Genomic DNA, 16,826 nt, shown 5'->3' on the forward strand with positions numbered 1-16,826 from the left:
CCGTGGTCCCCCCCACCCCATCATACTTACCGATCCAGCCGGGGTCCCGTCCGTCTTCTCCCTGGGCGCCGCCAACTTCCAAAATGGCGGGCGCATGCGCAGTGCGCCCGCCGAATCTGCCGGCCGGCAGATTCGTTCCAAAGTGCATTTTGATCACTGAGATAGATTATATCTCAGTGATCAAAATAAAAAAAATAATAAATGACCCCCCCCCTTTGTCACCCCCATAGGTAGGGACAATAAAAAAAATAAAGAAATTTTTTTTCCCACTAATGTTAGAATAGGGGTAGGGTTAGGGGTAGGGGTAGGGGTAGGGTTAGGGCTAGGGGTAGGGTTAGGGTTAGGGTTTCGGTATGTGCACACGTATTCTGGTCCTCTGCGGATTTTTCCGCTGCGGATTTGATAAATCCGCAGTGCTAAACCGCTGCGGATTTATGGCGGATTTACCGCGTGTTTTTCTGCGCATTTCACTGCGGTTTTACAACTGCGATTTTCTATTGGAGCAGTTGTAAAACCGCTGCGGAATCCGCACAAAGAAGTGACATGCTGCGGAATGTAAACCGCTGCGTTTCCGTGCAGTTTTTCCGCAGCATGTGTACAGCGATTTTTGTTTCCCGTAGGTTTACATTGAACTGTAAACTCATGGGAAACTGCTGCGGATCCGCAGCGTTTTCCGCAGCGTGTGCACATACCTTTAGAATTAGACTATGTGCACACTGTGCGGATTTGGCTGCGGATTGGCCGCTGCGGATTCGCAGCAGTGTTCCATCAGGTTTACAGTACCATGTAAACATATGAAAAACCAAATCCGCTGTGCCCATGGTGCGGAAAATACCGCGCGGAAACGCTGCGTTGTATTTTCCGCAGCATGTCAATTCTTTGTGCGGATTCCGCAGCGTTTTACACCTGTTCCTCAATAGGAATCCGCAGGTGAAATCCGCACAAAAAACACTGGAAATCTGCGGAAAATCCACAGGTAAAACGCAGTGCCTTTTACCCGCGGATTTTTCAAAAATGGTGCGGAAATATCTCACACGAATCCGCAACGTGGGCACATAGCCTTAGGGTTAGGGTTGGAATTAGGGTTGTGGTTAGGGTTGTGATTAGGGTTATGGCTACAGTTGGGATAAGGTTTAGGGGTGTGTTGGAGATAGAATTGAGGGGTTACCACTGTTTAGGCATATCAGGGGTCTCCAAACGCAACATGGCGCCACCATTGATTCCAGCCAATCTCGTATTCAAAAAGTCAAATGGTGCTCCCTCACTTCCGAGCCCTGACGTGTGCCCAAACAGTGGTTTACCCCCACATATGGGGTACCAGCATACTCAGGACAAACTGCGCAACAATTACTGGGGTCCAATTTCTCCTGTTACCCTTGTGAATCTAAAAAAATGCTTGCTAAAACATAATTTTTGAGGAAAGAAAAATGATTTTTTATTTTCACGGCTCTGCGTTGTAATCGTCTGTGAAGCACTTGGGGGTTCAAAGTGCTCACCACATATCTAGATAAGTTCCTTGGGGGGTCTAGTTTCTAAAATGGGGTCACTTGTGGGGGGTTTCTACTGTTTAGGCACACCAGGGGCTCTGCAAACGCAACGTGACACCCGCAGACCATTCCATCAAAGTCTGCATTTCAAAAGTCACTACTTCCCTTCTGAGCCCCGACGTGTGCCCAAACAGTGGTTTACCCCCACTCATGGGGTATCAGCGTACTCAGGAGAAACTGGACAACAAATATTGGGGTCCAATTTCTCCTGTAACCCTTGGGAAAATAAAAAATTCTGGGCTAAATAATTATTTTTGAGGAAAGAAAACGTATTTATTATTTTCACGGCTCTGCATTATAAACTTCTATGAAGCACTTGGGGGTTCAAAGTGCTCACCACACATCTAGATAAGTTCCTTTGGGGGTCTAGTTTCCAAAATGGGGTCACTTGTGGGGGGTTTCTACTGTTAAGCCACATCAGGGGCTCTGCAAACGCAACGTGACACCCGCAGAGCATTCCATCAAAGTCTGCATTTCAAAACGTCACTACTTCACTTCCGAGCCCCGGCATGTGCCCAAACAGTGATTTACCCCCACATATGGGGTATCAGCGTACTCAGGAGAAACTGGACAACAACTTTTGGGGTCAAATTTCTCCTGTTACCCTTGGGAAAATAAAAAATTGCAGGCTAAAAGATCATTTTTGAGAAAATAATTAATTTTTTTTATTTTCATGGCTCTGCGTTATAAACTTCTGTGAAGCACTTGGGGGTTCAAAGTCCTCACCACACATCTAGATTAGTTCCTTTGGGGGTCTAGTTTCCAAAATGGTGTCATTTCTGGGGGATCTCCAATGTTTAGGCACACAGGGGCTCTCCAAACGTGACATGGTGTCCGCTAATGATTGGAGCTAATTTTCCATTTAAAAAGCCAAATGGCGTGCCATCCCTTCCGAGCCCTGCCGTGCGCCCAAACAGTGGTTTACCCCCACATATGGGGTATCAGCGTACTCAGGACAAACTGGACAACAATATTTGGGGTCCAATTTCACCTATTATCCTTGGCAAAATAGGAAATTCCAGGCTAAAAATCATTTTTGAGGAAAAAAAAATTATTTTTTATTTTCATGGCTCTGCGTTATAAACTTCTGTGAAGCACCTGGGGGTTTAAAGTGCTCAATATGCATCTAGATAAGTTCCTTGGGGGGTCTGGTTTCCAAAATGGGGTCACTTGTGGGGGAGATCCAATGTTTAGGCACACAGGGGCTCTCCAAACGCGACATGGTGTCCGCTAACAATTGGAGCTAATTTTCCATTCAAAAAGTCAAATGGCACGCCTTCCCTTCCGAGCCCTGCCGAGTGCCCAAACAGTGGTTTACCCCCACATATGAGGTATCGGCGTACTCGGGAGAAATTGCCCAACAAATTTTATGATCCATTTTATCCTACTGCCTATGTGAAAATGAAAAATTTGAGGTGAAAATAATTTTTTTGTGAAAAAAAAGTACTTTTTCATTTTTACAGATCAATTTGTGAAGCACCTGAGGGTTTAAAGTGCTCACTAGGCATCTAAATAAGTTCCTTGGGGGGTCTAGTTTCCAAAATGGGGTCACTTGTGGGGGAGCGCCAATGTTTAGGCACACAGGAGCTCTCCAAACGCGACATGGTGTCCGCTAACGATGGAAATAATTTTTCATTCAAAAAGTCAAATGGCGCTCCTTCCCTTCCGAGCCTTACCATGTGCCCAAACAGTGGTTTACCCCCACATGTGAGGTATTGGTGTACTCAGGAGAAATTGCCCAACACATTTTAGGATCCATTTTATCCTGTTGCCCATGTGAAAATGAAAAAATTGAGACTAAAAGAATTTTTTTGTGAAAAAAAAGTACTTTTTCATTTTTACGGATCAATTTGTGAAGCACCTGGGGGTTCAAAGTTCTCACTATGCATCTAGATAAGTTCCTTGGGGCGTCTAGTTTCCAAAATGGGGTCACTTGTGGGGGAGGTCCAATTTTTAGGCACACGGGGGCTCCCCAAACGTGACATGGTGTCCGCTAAAGAGTGGAGCCAATTTTTGATTCAAAAAGTCAAATGGCGCTCCTTCCCTTCCAAGCCCTGTCGTGCGCCCAAACAGTGGTTTACCCCCACATATGAGGTATCAGCGTACTCAGGACAAATTGGACAACAACTTTCGTGGTTCAGTTTCTCCGTTTACCATTGGGAAAATAAAAAAATTGTTGCTAAAAGATAATTTTTGTGACTAAAAAGTTAAATGTTCATTTTTTCCTTCCATGTTGCTTCTGCTGCTGTGAAGCACCTGAAGGGTTAATAAACTTCTTGAATGTGGTTTTGAGTACCTTGAGGGGTGCAGTTTTTAGAATCGTGTCACTTTTGGATATTTTCAGCCATATAGACCCCTCAAACTGACTTCAAATGTGAGGTGGTCCCTAAAAAAATGGTTTTGTAAATTTCGTTGTAAAAATGAGAAATCGCTGGTCAAATTTTAACCCTTATAACTTCCTAACAAAAAAAAATTTTGTTTCCAAAATTGTGCTGATGTAAAGTAAACATGTGGGAAATGTTATTTATTAACTATTTTGTGTCACATATCTCTCTGGTTTAACAGAATAAAAATTCAAAATGTGAAAATTGCGAAATTTTCAAAATTTTCGCCAAATTTCCGTTTTTATCACAAATAAACGCAGAATTTATTGACCTAAATTTACCACTAACATGAAGCCCAATATGTCACGAAAAAACAATCTCAGAACCGCTAGGATCCGTTGAAGCGTTCCTGAGTTTTTACCTCATAAAGGGACACTGGTCAGAATTGCAAAAAACGGCAAGGTCTTTAAGGTCAAAATAGGCTGGGTCATGAAGGGGCTAAGGTTGAGAGTGGACAGATTTAAAGGCAAGGTGGGATCCAGTATTAATGATTAGCAGCCTCAGGCTTCGTTCACACGGAGCTTTTTATGTTAATTTTGTGGAATTGAGGGCCGGAAATGCCGCTGTCAATCACGGACTGTCTCCTTTAAATTGCGCAATCTCCAGTCCACGCGTCTGGCTCCCATCAACCCCCGCGGTCCAAATAATATCGCAGGGTTCCAGTGGGTCGTCATGGCGTCTGGGGGTCCGGTGACCCCGTGTGGCTGCCATCTTGATCCTGCAGTGAGGCCAATGTCTGGGCTTCATAGGAGATCGTCGTTATGTCGGTATATTGTGATACTATTGCCGTATCTGATACAAGCCGTCAGACGACCTTAGGTTCCAGTCCTGAAAAAATTATGTAAAAAAAAAAAAAAAATACAAAAAAATGTTTTCAAAAACATATAAAAATCCAAATGTCTCCCGTTTCCCAACTTTAATAATAAAGAAAGAAAACACATATTTGATATCACTGCGTCCATAATAGTCTGATGTATCAAAATCTAAAGTGTATTACCCCAGACCGAAGACGCCATAGAGGGAAGCGACCTGGAAACACCAACATGGTGGGATTCTTTTAGTTAATTTTATACCCCACGATAATGTATCGATAACCGTCCTTCATTCCGCACAGAATGATCCTGGCGCGGCCCCGGGGATGGAGAAAGGGAAATGTAACCCCCTCGGTCAATGACGACATAAGGACATTTTATTTATATATTTTTTTAATGAATTTCCTTATTTTTTTTTTCTTTTGTACCATGAACATGAAAAAAAACCTTTACAAGTTTGATATCTCCATAGTCGTATTGACCTGGAGGATCTGGTTTCCAGATACTTTTCACTGCACAATGAATGCCATAAAAAAAAAAATAAAAAAAAAAACCAACGATGCCCTTTTTTCTGTACATACTGCAGCTGGCACCTGTTCACATTTGCTTCATCCTGTGCGGAGGCGATGGGCAGACTTGTCATTTCTTGGTGGCTTAGTCCTAAACCGGGACCAGGCTGCTGATGACCCCCATCAGTGCTGTGTGTACCCCGTAGCCTCTGGTGCATGGTGCCATCTGCTCAGGTACAGAACGGGGGGCTCTTAAAGGCTACAGGGCTGAGGGGCTACAGTGGGGTCCTCTTCCCCTATGACTTTGGGGTCAGTTGCATCTTCTGGGCAGGAACACTCGTTATGTGCAGGTACATTTTATTCTTCCTCTTGGGCACAGTCCTAGTGAAGACTCCGGCCACAGGGAAAGTGATGGCCAGAACCCGCGTGACCGCCAGATTTATTCATGAGTTTCGTCTTCTCGCGCTGCAGAATCATTAGCACGCTGTGTATTTGTCACTTGCGTAAGAGCGATTGCTCTCTGTAGTCAGCCGGGTGCAGTGACATTACTGCCGGAGTTATACAGACATATGCTGGGGTTGGCTGATAACTGCAAAAAGTAGCAAACACAATTTAACATTTCAATAACAAACTAAGCTCTGCTACATCTGTGAGGATTTCTGCCAAATTAATGGAATGCACCATGAACGTGTGATTAGTGGGGGCCCACCTCATCAGATTAGAGGGTCCCGTGCCCCCATGTTTGGATCCGCCACAGTATAGTAGATGGCAATTCTTCCTGCTGCACCGTTATCTCCCCATAGTGTGGATCGCCCAGGACCAGATCTGGTGACAGTGGATTTACGGTGTTTTTATGTATTGGAGGGATCGGGGGTAGTAACTTCTCCCATCCACCCACATGCAGGGGTGACATTAAGCAGTCTGTGTTCTGGGATATTAAGGAGCTGAGTTAAATGTGGGATATTTTTCTCCTGCAGAGCAAGTTGGTCAGAACATCTTGGAAAATCTGAGCCAAGACCGTGAGAAGATCCAGCGAGCGCGAGACCGGGTGAGCGGCCATTACTGAACTGTTCTCATCGGCTATTGACCATGTCTGAGTATACCAGAGGAATCCTGCCCCGTCCAAGATTCATCACATCTTCTATAATCTTATCTTTCTTTTCCTCACCATTTTAAGGTTTCTGCTCACTGTCACTGATTCAAAACATTATTGTTTTACATTCCGGCACTGAAAACCTTGGGCTTGTGTGGATGTCACTTAGAAATAGTTTCAGATCAGTTAGTTACATCCAGATCAGTCAGTGCTGTCCAGATCCGTAAGTTTTGTCCACATCAGACAATCTCATTCAGATCAGTCGGTGTCGTCCAGATCAGTCAGCGTCACACAGATCAGTCAGCGTCACCCAGTGTCATTCATATTAAGTAAGCGTCGTCCAGATCAGCAATCATCATATACATTGATCAGGGTCATTGACGTCTCATCCAGATCAGTTAGCATCACCTAGAACAGTCAGCATTACCGAGATCAGTCAGTATCATCCAGATCAGTCAACATCACCTAGAACATTCAGCATCACCCAGATCAGTCAGTATCATCCAGATCATTCAGCATCACCAAGAACAGTCAGCATCACCCAGATCAGTCAGTATCATCCAGATCAGTCATCATCCCCTAGAACAGTCAGCATCACCCAGATCAGTCAGTATCATCCAGATCATTCAGCATCACCAAGAACAGTCAGCATCACCAAGAACAGTCAGCATCACCCAGATCAGTCATCATCACCTAGAACAGTCAGCATCACCCAGATCAGTCAGTATCATCCAGATCAGTCATCATCACCTAGAACAGTCAGCATCACCCAGATCAGTCAACATCACCTAGAACAGTCAGCATTACCCAGATCAGTCAGTATCATCCAGATCATTCAGCATCACCTAGAAGAGTCAGCATCACCCAGATCAGTCAGTATCATCCAGATCAGTCAGCATCACCTAGAACAGTCAACATCACCCAGATCAGTCGGTATCATCCAGATCAGTCATCATCACCTAGAACAGTCAGCATCACCCAGAGCAGTCAGTATCATCCAGATCAGTCAGCATCACCTAGAACAGTCAGCATCACCCAGATCAGTCAGTATCATCCAGATCAGTCATCATCACCTAGAACAGTCAGCATCACCCAGAGCAGTCAGTATCATCCAGATCAGTCAGCATCACCTAGAACAGTCAGCATCACCCAGATCAGTCAGTATCATCCAGATCAGTCATCATCACCTAGAACAGTCAGCATCACCCAGAGCAGTCAGTATCATCCAGATCAGTCAGCATCACCTAGAACAGTCAGCATCACCCAGAGCAGTCAGTATCATCCAGATCAGTCAGCATCACCTAGAACAGTCAGCATCACCCAGATCAGTCAGTATCATCCAGATCAGTCATCATCACCTAGAACAGTCAGCATCACCCAGATCAGTCAGTATCATCCAGATCAGTCAGCATCACCTAGAACAGTCAGCATCACCCAGAGCAGTCAGTATCATCCAGATCAGTCAGCATCACCTAGAACAGTCAGCATCACCCAGAGCAGTCCGTATCATCCAGATCAGTCAGCATCACCTAGAACAGTCAGCATCACCCAGAGCAGTCAGTATCATCCAGATCAGTCAGCATCACCTAGAACAGTCAGCATCACCCAGAGCAGTCCGTATCATCCAGATCAGTCATCATCACCTAGAACAGTCAGCATCACCCAGAGCAGTCCGTATCATCCAGATCAGTCATCATCACCCAGATCAGTCCGCATCCTCAGATGTAGAAAGGGGTGAAATTGTTGCCTTGGCCATTATTCATTGGATGTTTTTGTTTTTCACCCTCAGCTACGAGAGACGGATACGAACCTGGGGAAGAGCTCCAGAATCCTGACTGGGATGTTACGAAGGTAAGAGAGGTAGGAGCATGTTTTATTCCTCCTTGTACCGCTGCTCCTACCTGCGGTCTGTACAGCACCAACGTATGCCGGAGCGTCGTACACAGATGGGAGTGGTTACAGTCTCCTACACAACCTATCACTCCCATCATCTGCCCTCGAGATCTCTCCAACATTGTGTACAGATTGTATCACTCCCATCATCCGCCCTCGAGATCTCTCCAACATTGTGTACAGATTGTATCACTCCCATCATCCGCCCTCGAGATCTCTCCAACATTGTGTACAGATTGTATCACTCCCATCATCTGCCCTCGAGATCTCTCCAACATTGTATACAGATTGTATCACTCCCATCATCTGCCCTCGAGATCTCTCCAACATTGTATACAGATTGTATCACTCCCATCATCTGCCCTCGAGATCTCTCCAACATTGTATACAGATTGTATCACTCCCATCATCTGCCCTCGAGATCTCTCCAACATTGTGTACAGATTGTATCACTCCCATCATCCGCCCTCGAGATCTCTCCAGCATTGTATACAGATTGTATCACTCCCATCATCTGCCCTCGAGATCTCTCCAACATTGTGTACAGATTGTATCACTCCCATCATCCGCCCTCGAGATCTCTCCAGCATTGTATACAGATTGTATCACTCCCATCATCTGCCCTCGAGATCTCTCCAGCATTGTATACAGATTGTATCACTCCCATCATCTGCCCTTGAGATCTTACAACTTTGTCTCCAACATTGTATACAGATTGTATCACTCCCATCATCTGCCCTCGAGATCTCTCCAACATTGTGTACAGATTGTATCACTCCCATCATCCGCCCTCGAGATCTCTCCAACATTGTATACAGATTGTATCACTCCCATCATCTGCCCTCGAGATCTCTCCAACATTGTGTACAGATTGTATCACTCCCATCATCTGCCCTCGAGATCTCTCCAGCATTGTATACAGATTGTATCACTCCCATCATCTGCCCTCGAGATCTCTCCAACATTGTATACAGATTGTATCACTCCCATCATCTGCCCTCGAGATCTCTCCAACATTGTATACAGATTGTATCACTCCCATCATCCGCCCTCGAGATCTCTCCAGCATTGTATACAGATTGTATCACTCCCATCATCCGCCCTTGAGATCTCTCCAGCATTGTATACAGATTGTATCACTCCCATCATCTGCCCTCGAGATCTCTCCAACATTGTATACAGATTGTATCACTCCCATCATCTGCCCTCGAGATCTCTCCAACATTGTATACAGATTGTATCACTCCCATCATCTGCCCTCGAGATCTCTCCAACATTGTGTACAGATTGTATCACTCCCATCATCTGCCCTTGAGATCTTACAACTTTGTCTCCAGCATTGTATGCAGATTGTATCACTCCCATCATCCTGTCCACAAGCTCACGATGTATTCTCCGGCGTCCTTGGTAAATCTTCCCGTGAAGGGGTTAATGGCGTGTCCCCGGCAGCCCCCCAGCTCTGGGGCCCCAGGACGGGCTGATTAAGAGTAATATGTAAGTGACACTATCTAAATGTGGAATCCAGGAGGGAGAGTCGCGGCAATTGAAATCGATGCTCCGGAGCGTGCAGACAATCAGGCAGGGAGGGCGGCCTCTGCCCCGCCAGCCGTGTCCATCCCTCGCCAAACGTCTCCCCTACTGTCAGCTCCCATTAAAGGAGCCTCTCGCTTCACGTCGGAAAATCATTCATCATTTTTAGGGGCAAAATAACCACAAACCGTTATTTAAATAATATCATATTAATGTTAAAGTTCACTTGTCACTTAGCGCCGCCGATTAATCAGACGTAACATTTACAGGCCGCGCTTTATCCGCCGCGATCAGGGCTGCGAGCCGAGCGCCTGAAATAAGGATTTATGGCTTTATTTGTCCCTCTGCGTTCACCTGATCTTTCTGCTTGATGTCCCCCACCTTCCCTTCCGAAGACCCCGTTATGTGGTGTTTGTACAAGATTTGCACAATAACACTCGCCACTCCCGAGGTACGCGGCACCGCGGATCAGCGCCTCTTATCATATAGGAACTTCTCCATAGGGATTTTTGGGGGTCTTTTGCAGCCCGGTGCCAAAATAATCGCACCCTCAGTGTTTAGTTGACTGCTGTGGTCATTTCTTCTTCGACACCTTCATGTAGATCTGGAGTCACAACTTCTGGGGTCCGGAAGTCCAGAGACATCACTGGTGGGATCCTACCAATAACGGGTTTCCGTAAAGGGTCTCTGTCCCACCTGTATGTAAATTGTATCATGGAATATCATTTCCTTAATATTTCAATATCTGTGTGGATGTATTGTTCACTAGCGGGATGTCCGGGGTCTTACTGACCTGCCCACTTTTCGATCAGAAGACCAGAAGTGAGGAAACGCCATATGTAAAGTTCTGTTCCGGAAACCATACACTGTAAATAGCCATCACCCGCCCAACTCCCCCATAAACCCCCATGCACATTAGATGGAAGTCAGCCAGGCCCATCGACATCAGCGGGAAAGGACGACCGGCTATCTTGTATGGGAAAGAGAAGAGGGGGCTGGAGTTACAGTGCCCGATCCTTTTATTTTTAGGGGGTCCCGGAGAGAGCGGATTGGCAGCTATCTTTTCTATATGGCCAGCGTCGTCTTGTGCGAGGATCCTATGTTCGCGTCAGTCGCATTGGGTGGGGGGGTTTGGCCGGCATTGATTTAATGTGTATAGAGTTCCCTAATAGAGACCACCTGACCGTGATTATACTTACAGGGGAACGGAGGGGAAGTTCTGATTTTTTTTTTACATAGGGAATGGTATAAAACAAGGCCATAACCAGTGAGGCCGCGTGGGATTCGCCCCTTCCCTAGCGCCAATCCTGGTTACATTTGTGATCGGAGTCTAGTGGACAGCGTCACTGGAGCGCGGGGAACCGGGGGGTAAATAATGAATATTTCTTTATTTTATAACATGTTCTACCTTCCTGCGTCATTGGTGACATTATGTAGAATCCCGAGCGCTTGGATGCCAAGATCAGGGCACTCATTGGATTATATGGGCATGTACAACAAGTAGCCATGTGACAGAGCTCCACCACAAACTAATGCGTTGTTTTCTGTAGAATTATCTACGTTAAAAGTAAAGGCTGACTCCGTCCACTGTGGTTCTCGGGGACTAATTAGTAGGAGACAGTACAGATATTTCTGAAGAACCAAAATTGTTATAATTTTCATGAATGGATGTCGTGGTCATAAAGGTGGATTTAGTCCGTGGTTATTGATCTTGGTTCAGGAGTTTGTGAATGATGAGTGAAAGCTCAAAAACCCAGAAGAATTAGAAAACCAGTGAATGCTGGGTCTGATATAAGATTCCACTAAGAAAGCAAAAATGCATCAAACCTGTATCTCAAATGCTGACGTGGTGCACCATCAAATGCTGACGTGGTGCACCGTCAAATGCTGACGTGGTGCACCGTCAAATGCTGACGTGGTGCACCGTCAAATGCTGACGTGGTGCACCGTCAAATGCTGACGTGGTGCACCGTCAAATGCTGACGTGGTGCACCGTCAAATGCTGACGTGGTGCACCGTCAAATGCTGACGTGGTGCCCCGTCAAATGCTGACGTGGTGCGCCGTCAAATGCTGACGTGGTGCGCCGTCAAATGCTGACGTGGTGCGCCGTCAAATGCTGACGTGGTGCGCCGTCAAATGCTGACGTGGTGCACCGTCAAATGCTGACGTGGTGCACCGTCAAATGCTGACGTGGTGCACCGTCAAATGCTGACGTGGTGCACCGTCAAACGCTGACGTGGTGCACCGTCAAACGCTGACGTGGGGCGCCGTCAAACGCTGACGTGGGGCGCCGTCAAACGCTGACGTGGGGCGCCGTCAAACGCTGACGTGGGGCGCCGTCAAACGCTGACGTGGGGCGCCGTCAAATGCTGACGTGGGGCACCATCAAATGCTGACGTGGTGCACCATCACACATTTAGGTTTATTTACAGGGTATGCAGCATCAATAGTAAAAAGATCTAATGTGACAAATAATAATAATAAAATAAAAGGTTATTCTCACCCTCCGACGTCGCCCGCTGTCCTCAGCAGTGCAAGCGGCAGGTTCCGGTGCTAAGGATGCTATGGGAGTAGGACCTGCCATGACATCACGGTCATGTGACCGTGACGTCATCACAGGTCCTGCGCTCATACTAACCCTGGGACCAGAAGCTGCCGCGTGCACCGCACACAGGAGCCAGGACTTCAAGGGGCCCTCGGATGGTGAGTATATGTTTATTTTTTATTTTAAGTCTTTTTTAACCACGCATATAGTGCCCACATTGCTATATACTGCGTGGGCTCTGTTATGCTGTGCAGTACACTACTTGACTGTGTTATTTACTATGTGGCTCTACAATATACTACGTGGCTATGTTATATACCTACGTGGCTCTGCTATATACTACGTGGCTGACCAATATACTACATACCTGTGCAATACTAGAGCAACCACTAATACGTAGTCAACTCAATGAAGCTCACCAATTATGAAGTCATTTAAAATTTAACATTTATTAGAAACATATAAAAGATCCATATAACCACTAAAAAAACATTTTAACACGAACAGTAACCCCAAATCAGAGGGGAACACCCACCTACAGACTAGCACATATAGATTAATCAATAAGTATCAATGAAATCAATAACAGCTGGCAAGGAAAGCTGCACCATACAATTAGCTGGGACTGTAACACCTAAAGCACATAGGCACGCCCCTATGATACCCATCAGATCCATATATAACAAGTGCAAAACAGCATCTTCAAAGAATTATTGGTACAGCCAATGTTTTTTTCTTTATTTCTTTTGCTTTATTAACCCCCCAATTGGCTATACCGGTTGAATAGTCCCTGTTATAACTCCATATAGGGGTACGCATGCGCTGTCTGCTTAATTTGTGCAGACTTCTGACGGCGCTTTTACTTTATTGTTAGTACTCCATGGAGGTGGTGCGCATGCTCTGTCTGTCTACACTCCGCACACTTCCAACGGCGCCTACAATGGACTTGCATGCGTTCCACATGCGGTCCTCTTGGCGCAAGTCAGGAAGTGTCCTTTACATACGGAGGAATCTGACAGACACATGCGCCGTTGAACCTTCACTGGACTTCCGCCTTGCGAGCCCTCCTCACACTATCGGCACTTTCATTGGCCACGATCTTATTTAAATAAACCCTCCTCATCTCTGTAGTCATGCCCCCGGAAGAAGCAGAGGACGAAACGCGCGTCGGGGCGCCGGAGGAGGACATGCACTATACGGGCACTCACTTGGTAAGGTGTTGGCTGTTTATTTCACTGGACAGGGCTTTCACCAGGTCATTATCTTGGCACTCATAGTGGTTCTCATCAGTTTATAATTCTTTGAAGATGCTGTTTTGCACTTGTTATATATGGATCATAATTGGTGAGCTTCATTGAGTTGACTACTTATTAGAGGTTGCTCTAGTGTTATATGTCTTGAGAAGTACCAATATCTTTGCAGTGTGGGACACCTTAGTGATTTATATACTACGTCGGTTGTGTTATATACTACGTCACTGTGCAATATAGTACGTAGCCTGTGCTGTATACTACCTGCATATTCTAGAATACCCGATACGTTAGAATCGGGCCACCATCTAGTATATATATATATATATATATATATATATATATATATATATATATATATATATATATATATATATATATATATATACACACACAGTACAGACCAAAAGTTTGGACACACCTTCTCATTTAAAATTTTTCCTGTATTTTCATGACTATGAAAATTGTACATTCACACTGAAGGCATCAAAACTATGAATGTGGAATTATGTACTTAACAAAAAGGTGTGACACAACTGAAATGATGTCTTATATTCTAGGTTCTTCAAAGTAGCCACCTTTTGCTTTGATGACTGCTTTGCACACTCTTGGCATTCTCTTGATGAGCTTCAAGAGGTAGTCACCGGAAATGGTCTTACAACAATCTTGAAGGAGTTCCCAGAGATGCTTAGCACTTGTTTGCCCTTTTGCCTTCACTCTGCGGTCCAGCTCACCCCAAACCATCAGGTCATCAGGCGTAGCACCCCATCACTCTCCTTCTTGGTCACATAGCCCTTACACAGCCTGAAGGTGTTTGGGGTCATTGTCCTGTTGAAAAATAAATGATAGTCCAACTAAACGCAAACCGGATGGAATAGCATGCCACTGCAAGATGCTGTGGTAGCCATGCTGGTTCAGTATGCCTTCAATTTTGAATAAATCCCCAACAGCGTCACCAGCAGAGCACCCCCCCCCCCCCCCTCACCATCACACCTCCTCCTCCATGCTTCACAGTGGGAACCAGGCATGTAGAGTCCATCCGTTCACCTTTTCTGTGTCGCACAAAGACACGGTGGTTTGAACCAAAGATCTCAAATTTGGACTTCTCAGACCAAAGCACAGATTTCCACTGGTCTAATGTCCATTTCTTGTGTTCCTTAGCCCAAACAAGTCTCTTCTGCTTGTTGCCTGTCCTTAGCAGTGGTTTCCTAGCAGCTATTTTACCATGAAGGCCTGCTGCACAAAGTCTCCTCTTAACAGTTGTTGTAGAGATGTGTCTGCTGCTAGAACTCTGTGTGGCATTGACCTGGTCTCTAATCTGAGCTGCTGTTAACCTGCGATTTCTGAGGCTGGTGACTCGGATAAACTTATCCTCAGAAGCAGAGGTGACTCTTGGTCTTCCTTTCCTGGGGCGGTCCTCATGTGAGCCAGGTTCTTTGTAGCGCTTGATGGTTTTTGCAAATGCACTTGGGGACACTTTCAAAGTTTTCCCAATTTTTTTGACTGACTGACCTTCATTTCTTAAAGTAATGATGGCCACTCGTTTTTCTTTACTTAGCTGCTTTTTTCTTGCTATAATACAAATTCTAATAGTCTATTCAGTAGGACTATCAGCTGTGTATCCACCAGACTTCTGCACAACACAACTGATGGTCCCAACCCCATTTATAAGGCAAGAAATCCCACTTATTAAACCTCACAGGGCACACCTGTGAAGTGAAAACCATTCCCGGTGACTACCTCTTGAAGCTCATCAAGAGAATGCCAAGAGTGTGCAAAGCAGTCATCAAAGCAAAAGGTGGCTACTTTGAAGAACCTAGAAAATAAGACATAATTTCAGTTGTTTCACACTTTTTTGTTAAGTATATAATTCCACATGTGTTAATTCATAGTTTTGATGCCTTCAGTGTGAATTTACAATTTTGATAGTCATGAAAATACGGAAAAATATTTAAATGAGACGCTGTGTCCAAACTTTTGGTCTGTACTGTAATATATATATATATATATATATATATATGTATATATATATATATATATATACATATATATATATATATATATATATATATATATCCTCCCTAGATGTGGACGGAAAAGAAAAATTGACAAGAGATTTCAACGCAAGATTGTGCGGATGTTGGATAAATTACCTCGACTAACATCCAAACAAATTCCAGCTGCCCTGCAGTCCGAGGGTACAACAGTGTCAACATGTACTATCCGTCAGCGTCTGAATGAAAAGGGACTGTAAGGTAGGAGACCCAGGAAGACCCCACTTCTTACCCTGAGACATAAAAAAGCCAGGCTGGAGTTTGCCAAAACTTACCTGAGAAAGCCTAAAACATTTTGGAAGAATGTTCTCTGGTCAGATGAGACAAAAGTAGAGCTTTTTGGGCAAAGGCATCAACATAGAGTTTACAGGAGAAAAAAAGAGGCATTCAAAGAAAAGAACACGGTCCCTACGGTCAAACATGGCGGAGGTTCCCTGATGTTTTGCTTTGCTGCCTCTGGCACTGGACTGCTTGACCGTGTGTATGGCATTATGAAGTCTGAAGACTACCAACAAATTTTGCAGCATAATGTAGGGCCCAGTGTGAGAAAGCTGGGTCTCCCTCAGAGGTCATGGGTCTTCCAGCAGGACAATGACCCAAAACACACTTCAAAAAGCACTAGAAAATGGTTTGAGAGAAAGCACTGGAGACTTCTAAGGTGGCCAGCAATGAGTCCAGACCTGAATCCCATAGAACACCTGTGGAGAGATCTAAAAATGGCAGTTTGGAGAAGGCAGCCTTCAAATATCAGGGACCTGGAGCAGTTTGCCAAAGAAGAATGGTCTAAAATTCCAGCAGAGCATTGTAAGAAACTCATTGATGGTTACCGGAAGCAGTTGGTCGCAGTTATTTTGGCTAAAGGTTGTGCAACCAAGTATTAGGCTGAGGGTGCCAATACTTTTGTCTGGACCAATTTTTGGAGTTTTGTGTGAAATGATCAATGTTTTGCTTTTTGCTTCATTCTCTTTTGTGTTTTTTCATTTAAGACAAATTAAATGAAGATAATAATAACAAATAATTTGTGATTGCAATCATTTTCAAGAAGAAACTGAGTATTATCTGACAGAATTGCAGGGGTGTCAATACTTTTGGCCATGACTGTATATACGCAGAACACACACATTTGTATACACGGAGCACATGCACATATATACGGAGAGCACATACACATTTTTATACGCAGAGCACATAGATAAATGTATACACAG

General features: G+C 44.9%; 1 protein-coding gene across 4 annotated transcripts in view; it reads left to right on the forward strand.

The window, feature by feature from the left end:
* Nucleotides 1–16,826, forward strand: part of VTI1A (vesicle transport through interaction with t-SNAREs 1A) — a 508,838-nt gene that overhangs the window by 321,863 nt on the left and 170,149 nt on the right. For 2 of the 4 annotated variants that reach the window (XM_069754293.1, XM_069754294.1), the window contains 2 exons: nucleotides 6,230–6,300; nucleotides 8,135–8,205. In XM_069754293.1, coding sequence (XP_069610394.1) covers nucleotides 6,230–6,300; nucleotides 8,135–8,200 — 137 coding nt within the window. In that variant the 3' untranslated portion in view covers nucleotides 8,201–8,205. The remainder of the gene's footprint in view (nucleotides 1–6,229; nucleotides 6,301–8,134; nucleotides 8,206–16,826) is intronic. The other 2 variants (XM_069754291.1, XM_069754292.1) reach the window with 1 other exon arrangement.

The sequence above is a fragment of the Ranitomeya imitator genome, chromosome 2 (assembly GCF_032444005.1).
Source record: "Ranitomeya imitator isolate aRanImi1 chromosome 2, aRanImi1.pri, whole genome shotgun sequence".
Lineage (NCBI taxonomy): Eukaryota > Metazoa > Chordata > Amphibia > Anura > Dendrobatidae > Ranitomeya > Ranitomeya imitator.